The following is a 13,974-nucleotide window of genomic DNA, read 5'->3' on the forward strand; positions in this document are numbered from 1 at the left end:
ACTTACACTGGCATTTAAAGATAGAGTCTAGAATTCCAGTGGGCAGGTGTGTAGAAAATGCACTGAAGATGTGGGTTCAAGCCCCATGTTTGCAAAAAAACTCATTCTACTGTCCTGGGCAAATCTCTCAACCTGGGGAGCAGGGGGGGGGGGAGGGAGGTCGTATTTTTCTCTTCTAGGTTTCCCTTAAACATGTAAAACCAGGAGGACCATATTATGCTCTTGAGCTATCCACAATAGTATCTTGATGATAAGGGCAGTGAAAATAAAACAGCCAGCGGCAGCCATTCCCACACAGATGTTGACTAATAACAGGGTAACTTTAACAGTCGGTAAAGCCTCTGCCCATTTGCCTATGTTCACATGTGATACACACACTTGGGTCATTCCCTGTAGTCTCTTTCAGGGAGATGCAAATTTCAATGACTGTTCCAGGCAGAAAAGCCTCCAAGTGGAACAATGACCCGCAGACAGTACTTCCAGGTAATAAACAGCATCCACTCAGACAGAGAAAAATAGAGCAGCCTGCGGCTGCATTCCGTAGACGCCCCGTTCGGGGAAGCACCAGGGCTGAGCTGTAAATGTGAGCCAGACGGAGCTGAATTCTTATTTTGGCTCCGACTCTAACTCAGAGCGGATGGTCCTTAGCCAAGTCTCTCCTCTAGAAGCCAGGCTCTGGATGGGTATGACAACCCCCATAAACCATCCAGATTACAGGGTGAAGCTAGTAAAGCATTTCGCAGATGTGAAGTGTTGCCAACCCCGTAAGACAAACGAGGGAAGCTGTCAAGAGGCAACGTGGCTTGGGTGGAGAGCCACAGAACGGCGCCTCACCTAACCCTGGGCTCCCACAGACTCTCCGGGGGGCGGCGGGGGACGGGGGGGCTCGAGAGGACTCAGAGCCCCCCACTCACAATCTGCTACACGTCCTCTGCTGAAAATCAAAGGAAGCTGTGAACCTCCATTACCCAGAAAAGCCTCTTGCAAAGCTCTTTAAGCCACACAGTTAACTCACAACATTAACCAGCCGTGACTAAGTTAGGTTTGCTTCTCTTCTATAGGGGAACATTTGAGACAGCGGAGGTAAATCAAGGCAAAGCATTAGGCTGTATAACAGATAAAGGTCTGCTCGTGAAATAAGAAGCTGTGTCCGGAGCCACGTTAGTCGTTTTACCGTTTTCTTTCCCTTTCTTTAACCATTAGGTACCAATGGATACCAGATACACAGCGCTGGATAAAAAGGTTGAGAGATAACATCAGGAAAGTTTCCCACCAAAGCCTGCTAATAGTGCGCTCACTCATTAGAAAGCACTTCTGTAGTTTGGAAACTCTAATCCGGTCTTATCAACCCTCTGGCTTCGTCATTTATCAGGGTGGGAACGGGAGGTACATCAGCTATGCCACAGAGTGATTTCTGGGGCCCCTGCCCACGACGAAGCAGATCAAAAAGGAGCGCATGCCTGCCAGAGTGAAGTTTTCACCATAGCAACACACGCTCCTCTGCAAACAGTCAGGACTGAGGCGCTCTGTTGCGACCCGTCTGGACAGTGCCCCCGAGAACCGAGCGTGGACGGTTCAGACAACAGAGGGAGCAGGAGAAAAGTGGCCCTTGTTCAGCTTGCGAGGCAGCCTCCTCGTGGTTTTTCTTCTTCCGCACAGCTGACAGTGGCCACACGAAGACCCTCCAGCGTCCACAGCCGGGGTTCAAATAAGACGATGGCCGAGGAAACAGACGGGGAGCAACCACACCACGGGCTCCCTGGGGAAAAGAGGGACCCCGCGTAGAACAACCGCACCCTTCGGAAAGCAGACGGTTAGCACTGGGGAACCCAGGGGGCAGGCAGGCCTCATGGCAAAGCAGGTCACATCTCACATGAAATACAGCCGGGGCCCCCCACCAGCCGGTCTGGTGGTAGACGGTGTACTCACAGACCCAACAACGAAGCCAGTAACAATCACCATGGTTGAGGAGACCTTCGAGGAGTGTCTGCGTGCCGGCACGGGGAACGGCATTCAGACAGGGTCGGTCTTCATCCTGCAGTCTGGGTCCCAACACCACTAACTGCCCAGGTCCGGGTGAGGCCGCGCGCCCCCGGGTCTGGGAGAGGCCATGTGCCCTTGGGTCCGGGTGAGGCCTTGCGCCCCTGGGTACGGGTGAAGCTGGATCCCGGGTCCGGGTGAGGCCGTGTGCCCCTGGACCCGGGTGATGCTGGGTCCCAGGTCCGGGTGAGGCCGTGCGCCCCTGAGTCCGGGTGAAGCCGTGCCCCTGGGTCCGGCCGAGACCAAACCAGAGGGAGTCGGACCTCCGTTACCACCATTTGTCCACCATCCAGAGCTGAGGGGTCAGTGCTGACATGTACACATAAGGAACTGGTGGACATTGAAATTGGGTCTCAAAAGAACTGTTGGTCCAGAAAGAAACTCACTATAGACTGATTCATTTGCCTGTCAGCATAACTATTATTGCTCGTCTCACATTCGGTTCTTATAAGTATATTTCTAGTGACACATGATCTCGCTCATCTAGGGGAAATGATGAACAACATAGACTGAGGAACAAGAACAGAACCAGAAACAAGGAGGCATCGATCGGACTATCGGGCCTCAGAGGGAGGATAGGGGAGGGTGGGGGGAGGGGGGAGAGATCAACCAAAGGACTTATGTGCATGCATATGAGCCTAACCAATGGTTAAGTTCAACAGGGGGTTGGGGCATCCGTGGGGAGGGGTATGGGATGGGAATGGGGGGATGAGGACAAATATGTGACACCTTAATCAATAAAGAAATTAAAAAAAAAACACACACCACTAACTGATTAACACCACCTTTCTGCACGGCACATTGTACCAAGGGAAGAACTGGGGATAACCCGATGTGCCCTACACCCCACAGGACACGGCGACGCTTGAGGCCTGGCCGGGAGAGAAACTAGTTCCAAAGTTCTGCTCTGCTGCTCCCTCAGATCACCGAGTGATGCATGCAGAAATCTAACCACAGAACAAGGGCACCCAGGAGAATCGGCGACCCTTCCCGGTTTCCCCTGACTAATTTCTCCAGAACATTACTAACGGACTAAGTCAGAGGTTGGCGGGGAGGACGCATAAAGCCAGGAACGACAAACGCTGGCAAAGGAGCATCTTTAAAAGTGCGCTAGAGGTTAGTCAAAGAAAGACAACACAGGTCCACAGATGCCCGTATGAACACAACATAAGCGGGACTATTTTAACACAAACATTAAGAGGAAGGACCAGCAGCCTCACTCGGGGTTATGAAACCCAGAGGCATGCCTGGGAGGATGTGTACAGAAGCCACGTGCTAACAGGCGTGACGCAATGGGCTCCCGCTGTACACGCTGCAAACACATCATCCTGCAAGCCAGTCTGGTGCGGGGAAGAAGGTAGCTCCTGGAGGAAGGTAGCTCGACCACACCTGGCGCCAAAGCAAAAACCGAACGCCAGCCACTACCCCAAAATTCCTCTCAGTCCCAAACCCTGAAGTCATCACAGACCAAACAAATGACGGGGCCCAGAATTTTAGAAACATTTCCTTGCTGCAGGGCCAGCAGAGCCTGCAAATGAGCTTTAAAATAAACAAACAACGTGTGGGTCTCACAAGGACGTTTTAGAGATAATGTATTAGTGGCTTTCTCTCTGCTCCATGCACCCCCCCACCCCCCTCGCTCATTCTCCATTCCCTGATGAGTTTTCTCTCTTTCCCTGCCTGCTTCAGTTTGAAACGTGGCACTCAAAGGGACACTGGAAAGCCAAGGGAAAGGGGGTGGGGGGAAGAGACTGCTTTTAAATCTGACACACACACCATCCACACCCCACTGGCCGCCCACACCCCGAAGGACTGTCAGGCCCCACTGCCCCTAGGACAGGACTGAAGGGCTGAACTGTGGAGTGGAAAACTCCCCTTGCACCACCTCTCAGGGAAGCAGAGTTAAGAAAGAGAAAGCTGGAAGAGAAGGAAGGGGAAAATAAAGCTCCACATTCCTGACATTTTTTAGCCAAGTGCTGTGGCTGCACAGAACAGCTCTATTCCAAACAGCCTGCAGGACAGAAAGAAAACCTGAATTCTGGGGAAAGAACCGACCCTCAGCCTTGGAAAGGGGAGGAACCTTAGGATGGCCCATAAACTACACGAAAGGAGGAGGGAAAGTCACCCTTTCGTATGTGTTCCCAAAAGGAAGTGATGCCAAGGGAAGGAATTTGGAGTCATCATCTCCCAAGGAACAGAACTGAAGTCCTGGGGTCCCTAGGGAGAAACGAAAGCCCCTCTACATGATGGCGCGCTAACTGGTGAGCTGGGGAAGGAAGGGGCCAGGCAGGAATGACATGGAGACCAGTTAGGACACATGGGCTGGGCTGCCCGGGGTGGGAGAGGGGCCCAGCTCACCGGCAGAGACTGGACAGGGGACTGACTCTTTGTGGGAGGAATTATAAATGAGTTTTCTTGACTCGGCTTCTGAATGGAGGAATCCTAGCCGTGCCCAAGTTAGAAACCCAAGAGCCTGCTGTCCTCTCCTCCCTCCTCGTCTCCCCTTCCCTTTCCACCTCCTTCTGTCCTCACTTCTAGGAATAAGGGTGACGTGCTGGAGTTACCTCCCCCATAGGAATCCCTACATACAGACACACACACCCCACACCTCCAGGGGAGAACCCAGAAGACCCCAAGTGTCCTCCAGTGAGTCCTGTGCTGGGTTATGAGGTGCCACCCTGGCTGTCCTCCACATGTGAAGATGCCCACATGTGTTCCTCTGAGGTCCCCAAAAGTCACTGAGCTGTGTCTGCTCTCACCTGGTCGGGAGACCAGAGTTCCGAAAATCTGACGTCCCTCAAAATACCTCTCTCGGTGGAGAGTCAGTTGGTAGGTGTAGACAATGAGGATCTACTAAGTGCCCAGCACATTCTCCATCAGGGAGGGTCAGCACAGCCCGCCTTCTCCCAGACCAGCATACACCGGCAATCCCACAATGCACCTTCTACACACCTTCCGGAGAAGGAGACTCCTGCCCTGTACGCCTAGAGGGGTAGGTCTAAGGTTCTCCAGGATGAGGGAGGTAGGAAGCCTGCACTTCAGCCAAGGTCCCTTCCACACTCCCCCGTCCAATCCCAGGATGGGGAGGAGGAAAGTGTTCTTGTAGTTTTTTTGTTTTTTTCTCTCTCTCTTCTGGGAGGTACTGGGAGTAAGGGCTCCTAGCACTTTTCAACTCCCACAGAGTGCCAGGTTAATCCATAGGACTTTCCAAGACTAGAGGCAGGGACGGCAGGAGGTACCAAGCTCCAACACGAGGCAGCTCTTTCTGAGCAAAGATAAAGCAGGTAGAGCCACGGACCCTAACCAGTGCCAGAAGCACAGCCAAGAGGCCATGCAGGAGACTCCTCCGGCTGCAGAGCGTGCTGCTATGAGGTCTACAGCTGTCACGTGTGTCTTTCCAACCACGCCCTCCAAGACTGGTGACATGGCACTAGGAGGCCGCTTAGAATGGAGGACAGCAAATAGATACAAACAGGACAGAGGGTATTGGCGGGACAAAACAAATTCTCTTATTTCGTTAAGCTATTATTAGGATAAATAATGACAGGGCTTCATGGAGTAAGCGACTTGTTTTCATATTTGTAGAATCTGTCATGGCTTTTGTTGCTTACATGATCTCAGTTAGATTTTACAACAACCCCAATGAGAAAGAGGTTTGGCTAACCTCTTTAATGATGGGGAAACTGAGGCTGCACTTAGTTTTTTTAGTCGGACTAGTGACAAAGAAAGGACTGGGACCCAGGGACCACCCTAATAGATACAGCCCTTTCCAATATACCAATGAGACCTATGGGGGTAGGAGGGAGGGAGGGGAGGAGGGGTTGAAGTCAAGGAGTACTACCAAAAGCTGGTGTGCAGACCCATCTGAGCCTCGGGTTTATTTCCTACAGACCCTCCAAGCGCACATCCACACATCTAACCCTGACTCAGCCACCACAAGAATGTCCCCAGCTTGAGGGCAGCCCCACTGGCCAATTAGGACCCTTGTCCTCTCAGAGTGGAGAGGATGGGCACCGAGATCGAGAGACAGAGATGGGGGGAAATGAGCCCGTTAGGAATCCTCCATCTCCAAGGCAGTTTACAAATGGTTACAGCTTCCTAACCCGTTCCCGAGAAAGCAGATAAGCAACCCTACCCAGAAAGGAGGACAAGGCCCTGCCGCATTGGAGACCACAGTGAGAGTGAGGGGAGTGTCACTCGATAGTGACAAGATAGATCACAGCATGCCCTATTATGCTCACTTTCCTCCAGTTATTCTCACTTTTGAGTATCACATTTTTCTCATTCTCTCTTAGGTCTTTCCCACCAGACCCCTGGATCTGACCCCTCCCGGCTTAGTACAAGCCCCTGCTCTGTGAGGCTAGCACCAACACAGTGCTGGGGGTGGGAGTAGGAGTAGGGGGTGGGGGGGGAGTGAGAGTTATAGGGCCCCATCCCCCCCCCCCCCCCCCCCCATAGCATTGAGAGAATCATCTTGCCCCTAAAAGCACAGGGTATCCCATCCCTCTTCTTGGCCGTGTAATAGGGAGAAACTCTGGGTTCACCACAGATGGAGCTGAGGAATAATCCAGAGTGATAGTGGGTATATGAAAACTGGCCTTTTAGGCAAGGGGCAAAAAAAAAAAGGGGGGGTAGAGGGCGGGCAGGAGGACAGCAGATGGGCACTGCTGGGATGGGGTCACGGCCACACGTGAAGAGGCAAAAGACCCAGAAAACCAGGTGGGAGGTGGAAAGGGTCGGGGTCCCTCCCACTGGAAAAGCCCAAAAAGAGCTGGCAGCCGCAGCTTGGGAGAAGGAGTTAGTTGTGCAATGACTCCGGGTCTGGGAGTCTCCGGGCTTGGCTCCCGGACACCAGAAAGGAAACCCCACTGTTTGGGCCAGGGTGGCAGCACTGCGGTTGGTTCGAGGCCAAGCTTAGGATTCAGGGCTGCAGAGAGAGCTGCAGGATATGGTGGGTGCCCGAGGGGGTCGGCAAAGTAAGGCATGGCTGGTAAGGCGCAGAGCTGGCGGGGGGTGGGGGGGGGGTGGCGGTCTGGGCTGACTCGGAGACCAAGGGGGGGTACAGTGTACAGAGCCGGGGGTGCAGATAACGTCCTGGCAGCCCCGCGCCCCAGCTCTGACGGGGACCCCGGGGACCTGCAGGGGTCCGCGGGCGGCGCACGAGAAAGGGCACCCCCTCCCCAGTCTCGCTCACCTCGAACATAAGCCCTATGAGGACGCAGAGCACCAGGCAGAAGCCGATGTCCGCATGGTTGTGGATGACGAACTCCTGGCTGAAGAGCGGGTAACTTTTCGTCCTCCTGCGGAAAGCCATGGCAGCGGGCGCGCAGCGGCCGGCGGGCCCCGCACCCTGCGCTCACGAGCCGCCGCGCAAACTTGCCCAGCCCCGGCCCGCTCCGCCCGCCGGCCCGCAGCCCGTCCGCCCTCCCGCCAGCCGGCCTAGCGCCCAACAACTTCTGGGGCCCGCCCCCTTCCTCCGCCCGCCCCCGCCCCGCCGCCCGGAACCGCCCCCGGCCGCAGCCCCCTCCCCACTCGCGGCCGCTCTCGGCGCGCCGGGCTCCAGGCGGCCCCGCCCCCGCGCGCTTAACCCTCGCGCCGCCGCGGACGCTCCGGGGGCGGAGCCGGCGAGCGAGGCCTGGGTTCCCCTCGCCCCCGGCCCGCCTCGCCGCAGGCCGCCCGCGCCCCGCGCCCCGCGCCCCGCCGCATTCTCGGTGCTGCGGCCCCGCCGGCCCCGCGCGCACGCAGCAGGCCGCGGGGGACGCGGACGCCCGGCCTGTCCTGACCCGACAGGAAGTGGGCCTGGGTTTCCCAGTGCCCGGCGCCCGCTCCTTCCTCCCGGGAAGGGAAGGCCCGGGAGGCCGCGGGCCGCCGGATAGTCCCGGGGTTGTGGGCCGCAGCCCTGGGCGCTGAGAGCGGCGCGGGTTCAGTGGAGAGAGGGAAGCTGCAAGGCCGGCCTTCTCGCTGGCCATAGCGCTCTGCATGGAAAATAAATGAATGGACAGTTGATCGAGTGTTTATGGAGAGCAGGCAGTGGGCTGGGCATGGTTCCTAGGCTGGGATTAGGCAGCAAACAAAAAAGACCCTGCCCTGGGGGAGCCTTGGTTCCAGAGAGGGCGAGTGAATGGGTGGGCGCAGTCTTGCTCTCACTTTTGAGACCCTTGCACTCGTGTCAATTAGTTTTACACGTCTTAGCCAAAGTCTTCCATATTAACTGATCTGCAGAAGTGGAAGAATAAATAAACAGTGAAGGACTTTCTCATTGAAAGTCTCTAATAGTGTGTTTTTAAAAGCTCTCTGGGAAAGCACAAAAAGTATTTTAATAAGTGAATATATATTGGCAAATATTGGATTTATTCCCACCAGTAATGGAGTCAACTAATCATTTTTTAGATGTACAAAAACACAATATGAAAAAGAATATTAAATCCTTATTCATTCTTTTATTAAAGTCTATAGTTATTGCACTTTTAAGTAAATATGATTTCTTAAAAACGGTACAGTATGAGATGTGATTGAGACTGGGGTTCCTAGATAAATCTTACATTCCTAGATAAATCTTACATATTAAGTTTCTTGACTCCTCAGTAATTAGCATACTGCCTTTGGTCTCTAACTTAAGGGAATGGGAGAATAAAGCTTGTATTGAACTAAACTTCATTTAACTTCAAGATTGACCTTTCTTACAATTGGACCTCAGTGTTATCAAGAATAGAAAGATCAAGAACTCTGGAGCATCTCTCAATTTTCTATCTGAGCTTAAATCAATCAGGAGGCTTTGGCTCAAAATAAATGATAAAGATTTATTCAAGGGCCTTAGGGTTTGCAAACTAGACACATAATTGAGCAATATCCAGAGTGTTCCTGAAAAGGAAAGAAAAGCTGAGGGTTTTTATAGTAAAAAATACATTTTTAACAACATATTTTTATTGATTTCAGAGAGGAAGGAAGAGGGAGAAAGAGACAGAAACATCAATGATGAGCGAAAACCACCAATCATGTGCCCTGACCGGGAATCAAACAATGACCTCCTGATTCATAGGTCAACACTCAATCCCTGAGCCACACCGGCTGGGCTAAACAATACACTGTTGAGAAGAATCAGCCCTGCATTCTTAGCCTCTGGAATGGTCATCCCCTAGATCAGCAATTTCCAACCTTTTTCATCTCTAGCACATATAAACTAATTACTAAAATTCTGCGGCACACCAAAAAAAAAATGTATTTTTTTGCTAATCTGACAAAAAAAAAAAAGTATAATTTTGATTCATTTACACCAAATGGCTATTGTTGGGTTGGCTGTTGTCATTTTTAAAAATTGATTTTTAGTGAAAGAAGAAGGGAGATACAGAGAGAGAAACATCAATGTGAGAGCAAAACAAACATCAACTGGCTGCCTCCTACGTGACCCCCACTGGGAATGAAGGCCGAAATCTAGGTATGTGCCCTGACAAGGGAATTGAACCGGCAACCCTCATTGTCATTTTTAATTTGATAATCTAAAGTATAAAAAGGCCAATGCCCCTGACTAGTCAGGTATTGCATATTTAAAAATTATTGCGGCTACCATTTGAAAATCACTGCTCTACATGATGGGTCTGGATGATGGATGTAGAGTGGTCTGGATATGTGAATATTCTTTCCTTAGTCCTCCAGGGGGTGATCAGAGGGTTATCAGCAGGTTTCATGTATATCCAGGCATTGATGCAGGACTGGAATGATCAACAGGTTAAGTTCTCAGGCTCGTTAAAACAAAAATTGAATCGGTTTCTCATACCTCAAACTACTTCATTTTAGTAACTTAGCAGATTGACTCCATTTTATTTCTCCACTCTATTCCTCGGTATTTAAATTTTCCAAACTGCAGCCACATCTATTAGGCTGAACCCTATGAAATTGGTTTCATTACAGATCAATACTGGAATACCAACATTTTAGATGATTCAACCTAACAGTTACCTAGTGTTACCCAATAACTATTTGTAAAGGATGTTGTAGTGGGAATTTCTTGCAAAAGATGGGATGTTGTCAACCTCTTAAGATTTAGAGTTTAGGCTGAAAGTCCTGGGAGACGGGTATTACACCTCCAAGTTCATAAATGAGAAACATGAAGTAAAGGGGATGGCTTAGTCTGTGCTCATACTGCTGACTGTCAGCCCTAGGCCCTTTCAAACATTATTGAACAGTTAGACATAGTTTTATCAGATACATGGTTTGATATTTCGCTACCTGAAACCCCATGGAGGAAGTATTAAATGCCTACTTCGGCCATCACAGCCATCTCAACATCCTAGTTCCAAAACCATCTCCAATCCCAAATGGAAATTAACAGTCCAGGGAAAAAATGAACACTTCACAAACAACGGTTAGATAAGAATCAAAGGGAGATGAATTATTTCAGAGGCATTTCAAGGGTTAATTTATTGGATTTGGTGACATGCACGGGTAGGGTCCCTAGGCCTGGCCAGTGATCAGGGCCAATCTGTGGGGCAACTGGCAGGGTGATGGGGGCGGGGAGCCCCCGCTGGCACCCCCCACCCCCTGCCGCTGTTGCCTCCCTCTGCAGGGTAACTGGCGGGACAATGGGTGGGGGGTGGGAGGGTGCCCACTGGCACCCGCCTTGGCTGGCATGAGGCCTGGGGGCTGGAGGCAGCTCCTGTGTTGAGTGTCTGCCCCCCGGTGGTCGGTGCGTGTCATAGTGACCTGTCGTTCCACTGGTAGTTCCCAGTTCCCACCATTTGGTTGATTTGCATATTAGGCTTTTATTATATAGGACATAGGAGTTGGAGGAGCCAAATTTTTAGGCCAGCATGACATAAAAGATGGTGCAACCATGAAAAAAAAAATGGAATGACAGAGAAAGAGTAGGCATAAGATAGAAAATGATGACATGCTTGAATAAGCTGGGTTTGAGGAGTCACAGGACATCCAAATCAACACTTTCACAGGTCAGTTGGAAGCTGTGGGGTTGGATTTAGGGAGGGAAAACCAGAACGAAAGGTATTTGTGGTCCATCTACAAGGGACTGTTGAAGCCATGAGCTTAAGTGTTCCCTGGTGAGTGTGTTGAATGAACAAAAAAACCCTAGGTCAGCATAATCCTAGGGAACCCCACCACTGAGACGGGAGAGGAGGAAAAGGGTGGGGTGGAGGAAACCATGACACATGCATTTCACAAAGCAGGTTAAGTCAGGCAGGATGAGACTAAGACGAAGCCTCCAGAGGCAGGCATCGTGGCCCTTGCAAGCCCACTCTTTTATATAAATAATAGAAAGTTTCTTTAGAAAGTTACAGAGGTAGAAGAAGCGAGTAGTAGAAGAAATGGGTTCAGTAAACAAGTTACAGAGGCAAGAGAAGGGCCCTCAGAGTTTAGGAGAGAGGAACGTAAAGTTCCCGGGAGGAAGACAAAGGGGTGTGGAAGGCTGCAAGCTTGTTCCTGGAGGGAGAATGCTGAGAGTCCACCTTAATTGGACATCAGAGTGGGCTTCACACTGGGTAGAAAGTGAGGCAAGGAGGAGAGAGAAAGTAGTCTTTTCTTTTAAGAAGTTTGATGAGAAAAAGGAAAGTGGATGATGTTTGGAGGTTATAGAAGATCTAAGGAAGGATCTTTAAATTATATTTATTTCTTGAGATTGGATCATGTTTGGAGACAGAGAAGAAAGCAGAGAGAGAGAGAGAGAGAGAGAGAGAGAGAGAGAGCGCCCAGCTGGTGTGGGTGTGGCTCAGTGGTTGAGCATTGACCTATGAACCAGGAGGTCATGGTTAGATTCCCAGTCAAGGCACAAGCATGGGTGTGGGCTCCATCCCCAGTGTGTTACTCTCTTATCATTGATGTTTCTCTCTCTCTCTCTCCCTCTCCCTTCCTCTCTGAAATCAATAAAAATATATTTAAAACTTAAAAAAAAAACGTTTAAAAAAGAGAGAGAGGATTTGAAATACTGAAAGCATTAGAAATATAGGAGATCACTGGTGAGACTAAGGAGGCGACTAGAGGGTGACTCCAACAACAGGCAGAAGGAAAACTCCTCCAAGACTGGCAGGACCTAGGAATGGGTGAGTACACTGTCATGTCTAGAGATGGAGGAGATAATAACCTCTCACGTTTATTTATTTTGCACTTTCTGGTTGCCATGTGAGGGAGGCAAGACAGTCATTACCAACCCCTTCTTGTAGCTGTTCTGAGACACAGGAATGACCAAGGGCCACATAATGAGTGGGTAGCTGAACCAGGACGCAGACCAGCAGGTCAGCACAGGGCTCCCTTTGCCAGAACACACTGTAGCCTTTCAGGCTCCCTACAGCATGGCCCTGAACAGGCGGGCGCCATCTGCCCCTCTCTGTGTCTGCATTCCCTTGTTCCACAGCCCTTTGCCGAAAAGGTAACCATCCTTGAAGAGAAAGAGCAGGTACCTCTTGTCTCCCAAAGCTGTCTTCAAGGCACCAGGCTGGAGGCGTGCACACGGCACCTTGTGCCACCTCTCAGGTAGCAGCAGGTTCTCCTGCAATCAGTGTTTATCTATGAATTTTACCCCTTGGGATGGCGTGGCCGTTCAGGACAGGAATCCAGCCACTCGCCCTCATAGTCCAACAACACTGAGTGTCCCCATGGTGTATTCTCATCAAGTGTTGGTTGAATGAGAGATTACATAAGATCTAAGAACAACTTGAAATATATAACCCATAAGTGCAAAGGGGCCTTGGATGGCATAAACGTGACCTCTATCCCCAAAAGTGGAAAATACATTTTCTCACATAACAGGATGTCCTGCATTACTTCATTTCCAGAGATAAGTGAATCGTCAAAGACTAGCAGCGTCTTCATATCCTCCCACTTTGCCACTGTGTTTGCTTTCGTCTCAGGCTCTTCCCTCACGGTTACAAAGTGGCTGCAGCAGCTCCAGGCATTCTATCCTGCATTCAATACCCAAAATTCAGACAAGAAGAAGAGGGGCATTTTGAAGTGTGAAGAAATCGCTCCCAGAAACCCTGGAATCTCCTCATGCCTCATTGGCTAGGATTCCATCACATGACCATTCCTAAACCATCATTGGCAAGGTGAGTGAAACTGGTGTGATTGGATTAATTTCGCAGGAAGGCATCCTCGGAGGCACTGAAGAGAGTTCCAACCTGTTTTGAAGATCCTGGCTACTCCTTGCCAGAACAAAATTAAAATTCCAATGGTGCAATTGCTGTAAGAATTCTCATGGGTGAATATATGTAATTAATATCTGCAACAAGTGCCAACGGTGGATTCTGGAAGCACCCTGGAGGCTTAAATGTGAACTTGTCCCCGTGCATCAATAGATCCCATGTTCAACACACCCTATGATGAAACCTTGTTCATCTCTATCCTGACAGAACTCAAGCTCCAAACACAGGGGTCTTTGTTTCATTTCAATCAACAGTCCCTAGAACAGCACCTGGAATACAGTAAAGTTCAATAAGTATTTATCAACTTAAAGAAATTCCGCTGGCAGGAAAAAAGAGGAACATTGGCCTGGAGAGGCATCCAGAGGCATCTGCGCTGTGCTTTTGCCAAGGCTTTTTACTCTATATTTTTGCTTCTTTGTCTCACAGGAGACCAAAAAAACGACCTTTTCCTCCCAAACAAGCCTTGCTTTCTGGTTTCTATACATTAGGCACATGAGCCTTGCAAAGGTCACAAACCCAACAGTCACTGGCTGAAGGATGGCCAACATGACAAAGTGGAGTGTCCGTGCGCTGGCAGGCCAGCATGCTCTGTCAGGCTCAGTAGCATCTTTCGCCAAAGGATGAAACGTCACAGCATCAGATCTTCTTGCCCCCAGTACCACAGCCTTTGGTGGAATCAGCGGTGCACCCAGGGCAGGGTGGTGGGCGTGGCAGCCGTGGGAGCAGGCACCAAGGGCTTGCATGATCTGTAAGAAAATGTAAAGCAATAATAAACCACTAAAGGCAA

General features: G+C 50.6%; 1 protein-coding gene across 1 annotated transcript in view; it reads right to left on the minus strand.

Annotated features, from left to right (window-relative positions):
• TRAM2 (translocation associated membrane protein 2) overlaps positions 1–7,453 on the minus strand; it is a 76,869-nt gene extending 69,416 nt beyond the window's left edge. Inside the window, exon 1 of the mRNA XM_008157502.3 lies at positions 7,235–7,453. Within this exon, the coding sequence (XP_008155724.1) occupies positions 7,235–7,354 (120 nt within the window). The 5' untranslated portion in view covers positions 7,355–7,453. The remainder of the gene's footprint in view (positions 1–7,234) is intronic.
• Between the last annotated feature and the right edge of the window lie 6,521 nt (positions 7,454–13,974).

The sequence above is a fragment of the Eptesicus fuscus genome, chromosome 10, assembly GCF_027574615.1.
Source record: "Eptesicus fuscus isolate TK198812 chromosome 10, DD_ASM_mEF_20220401, whole genome shotgun sequence".
Classification (NCBI taxonomy): domain Eukaryota; kingdom Metazoa; phylum Chordata; class Mammalia; order Chiroptera; family Vespertilionidae; genus Eptesicus; species Eptesicus fuscus.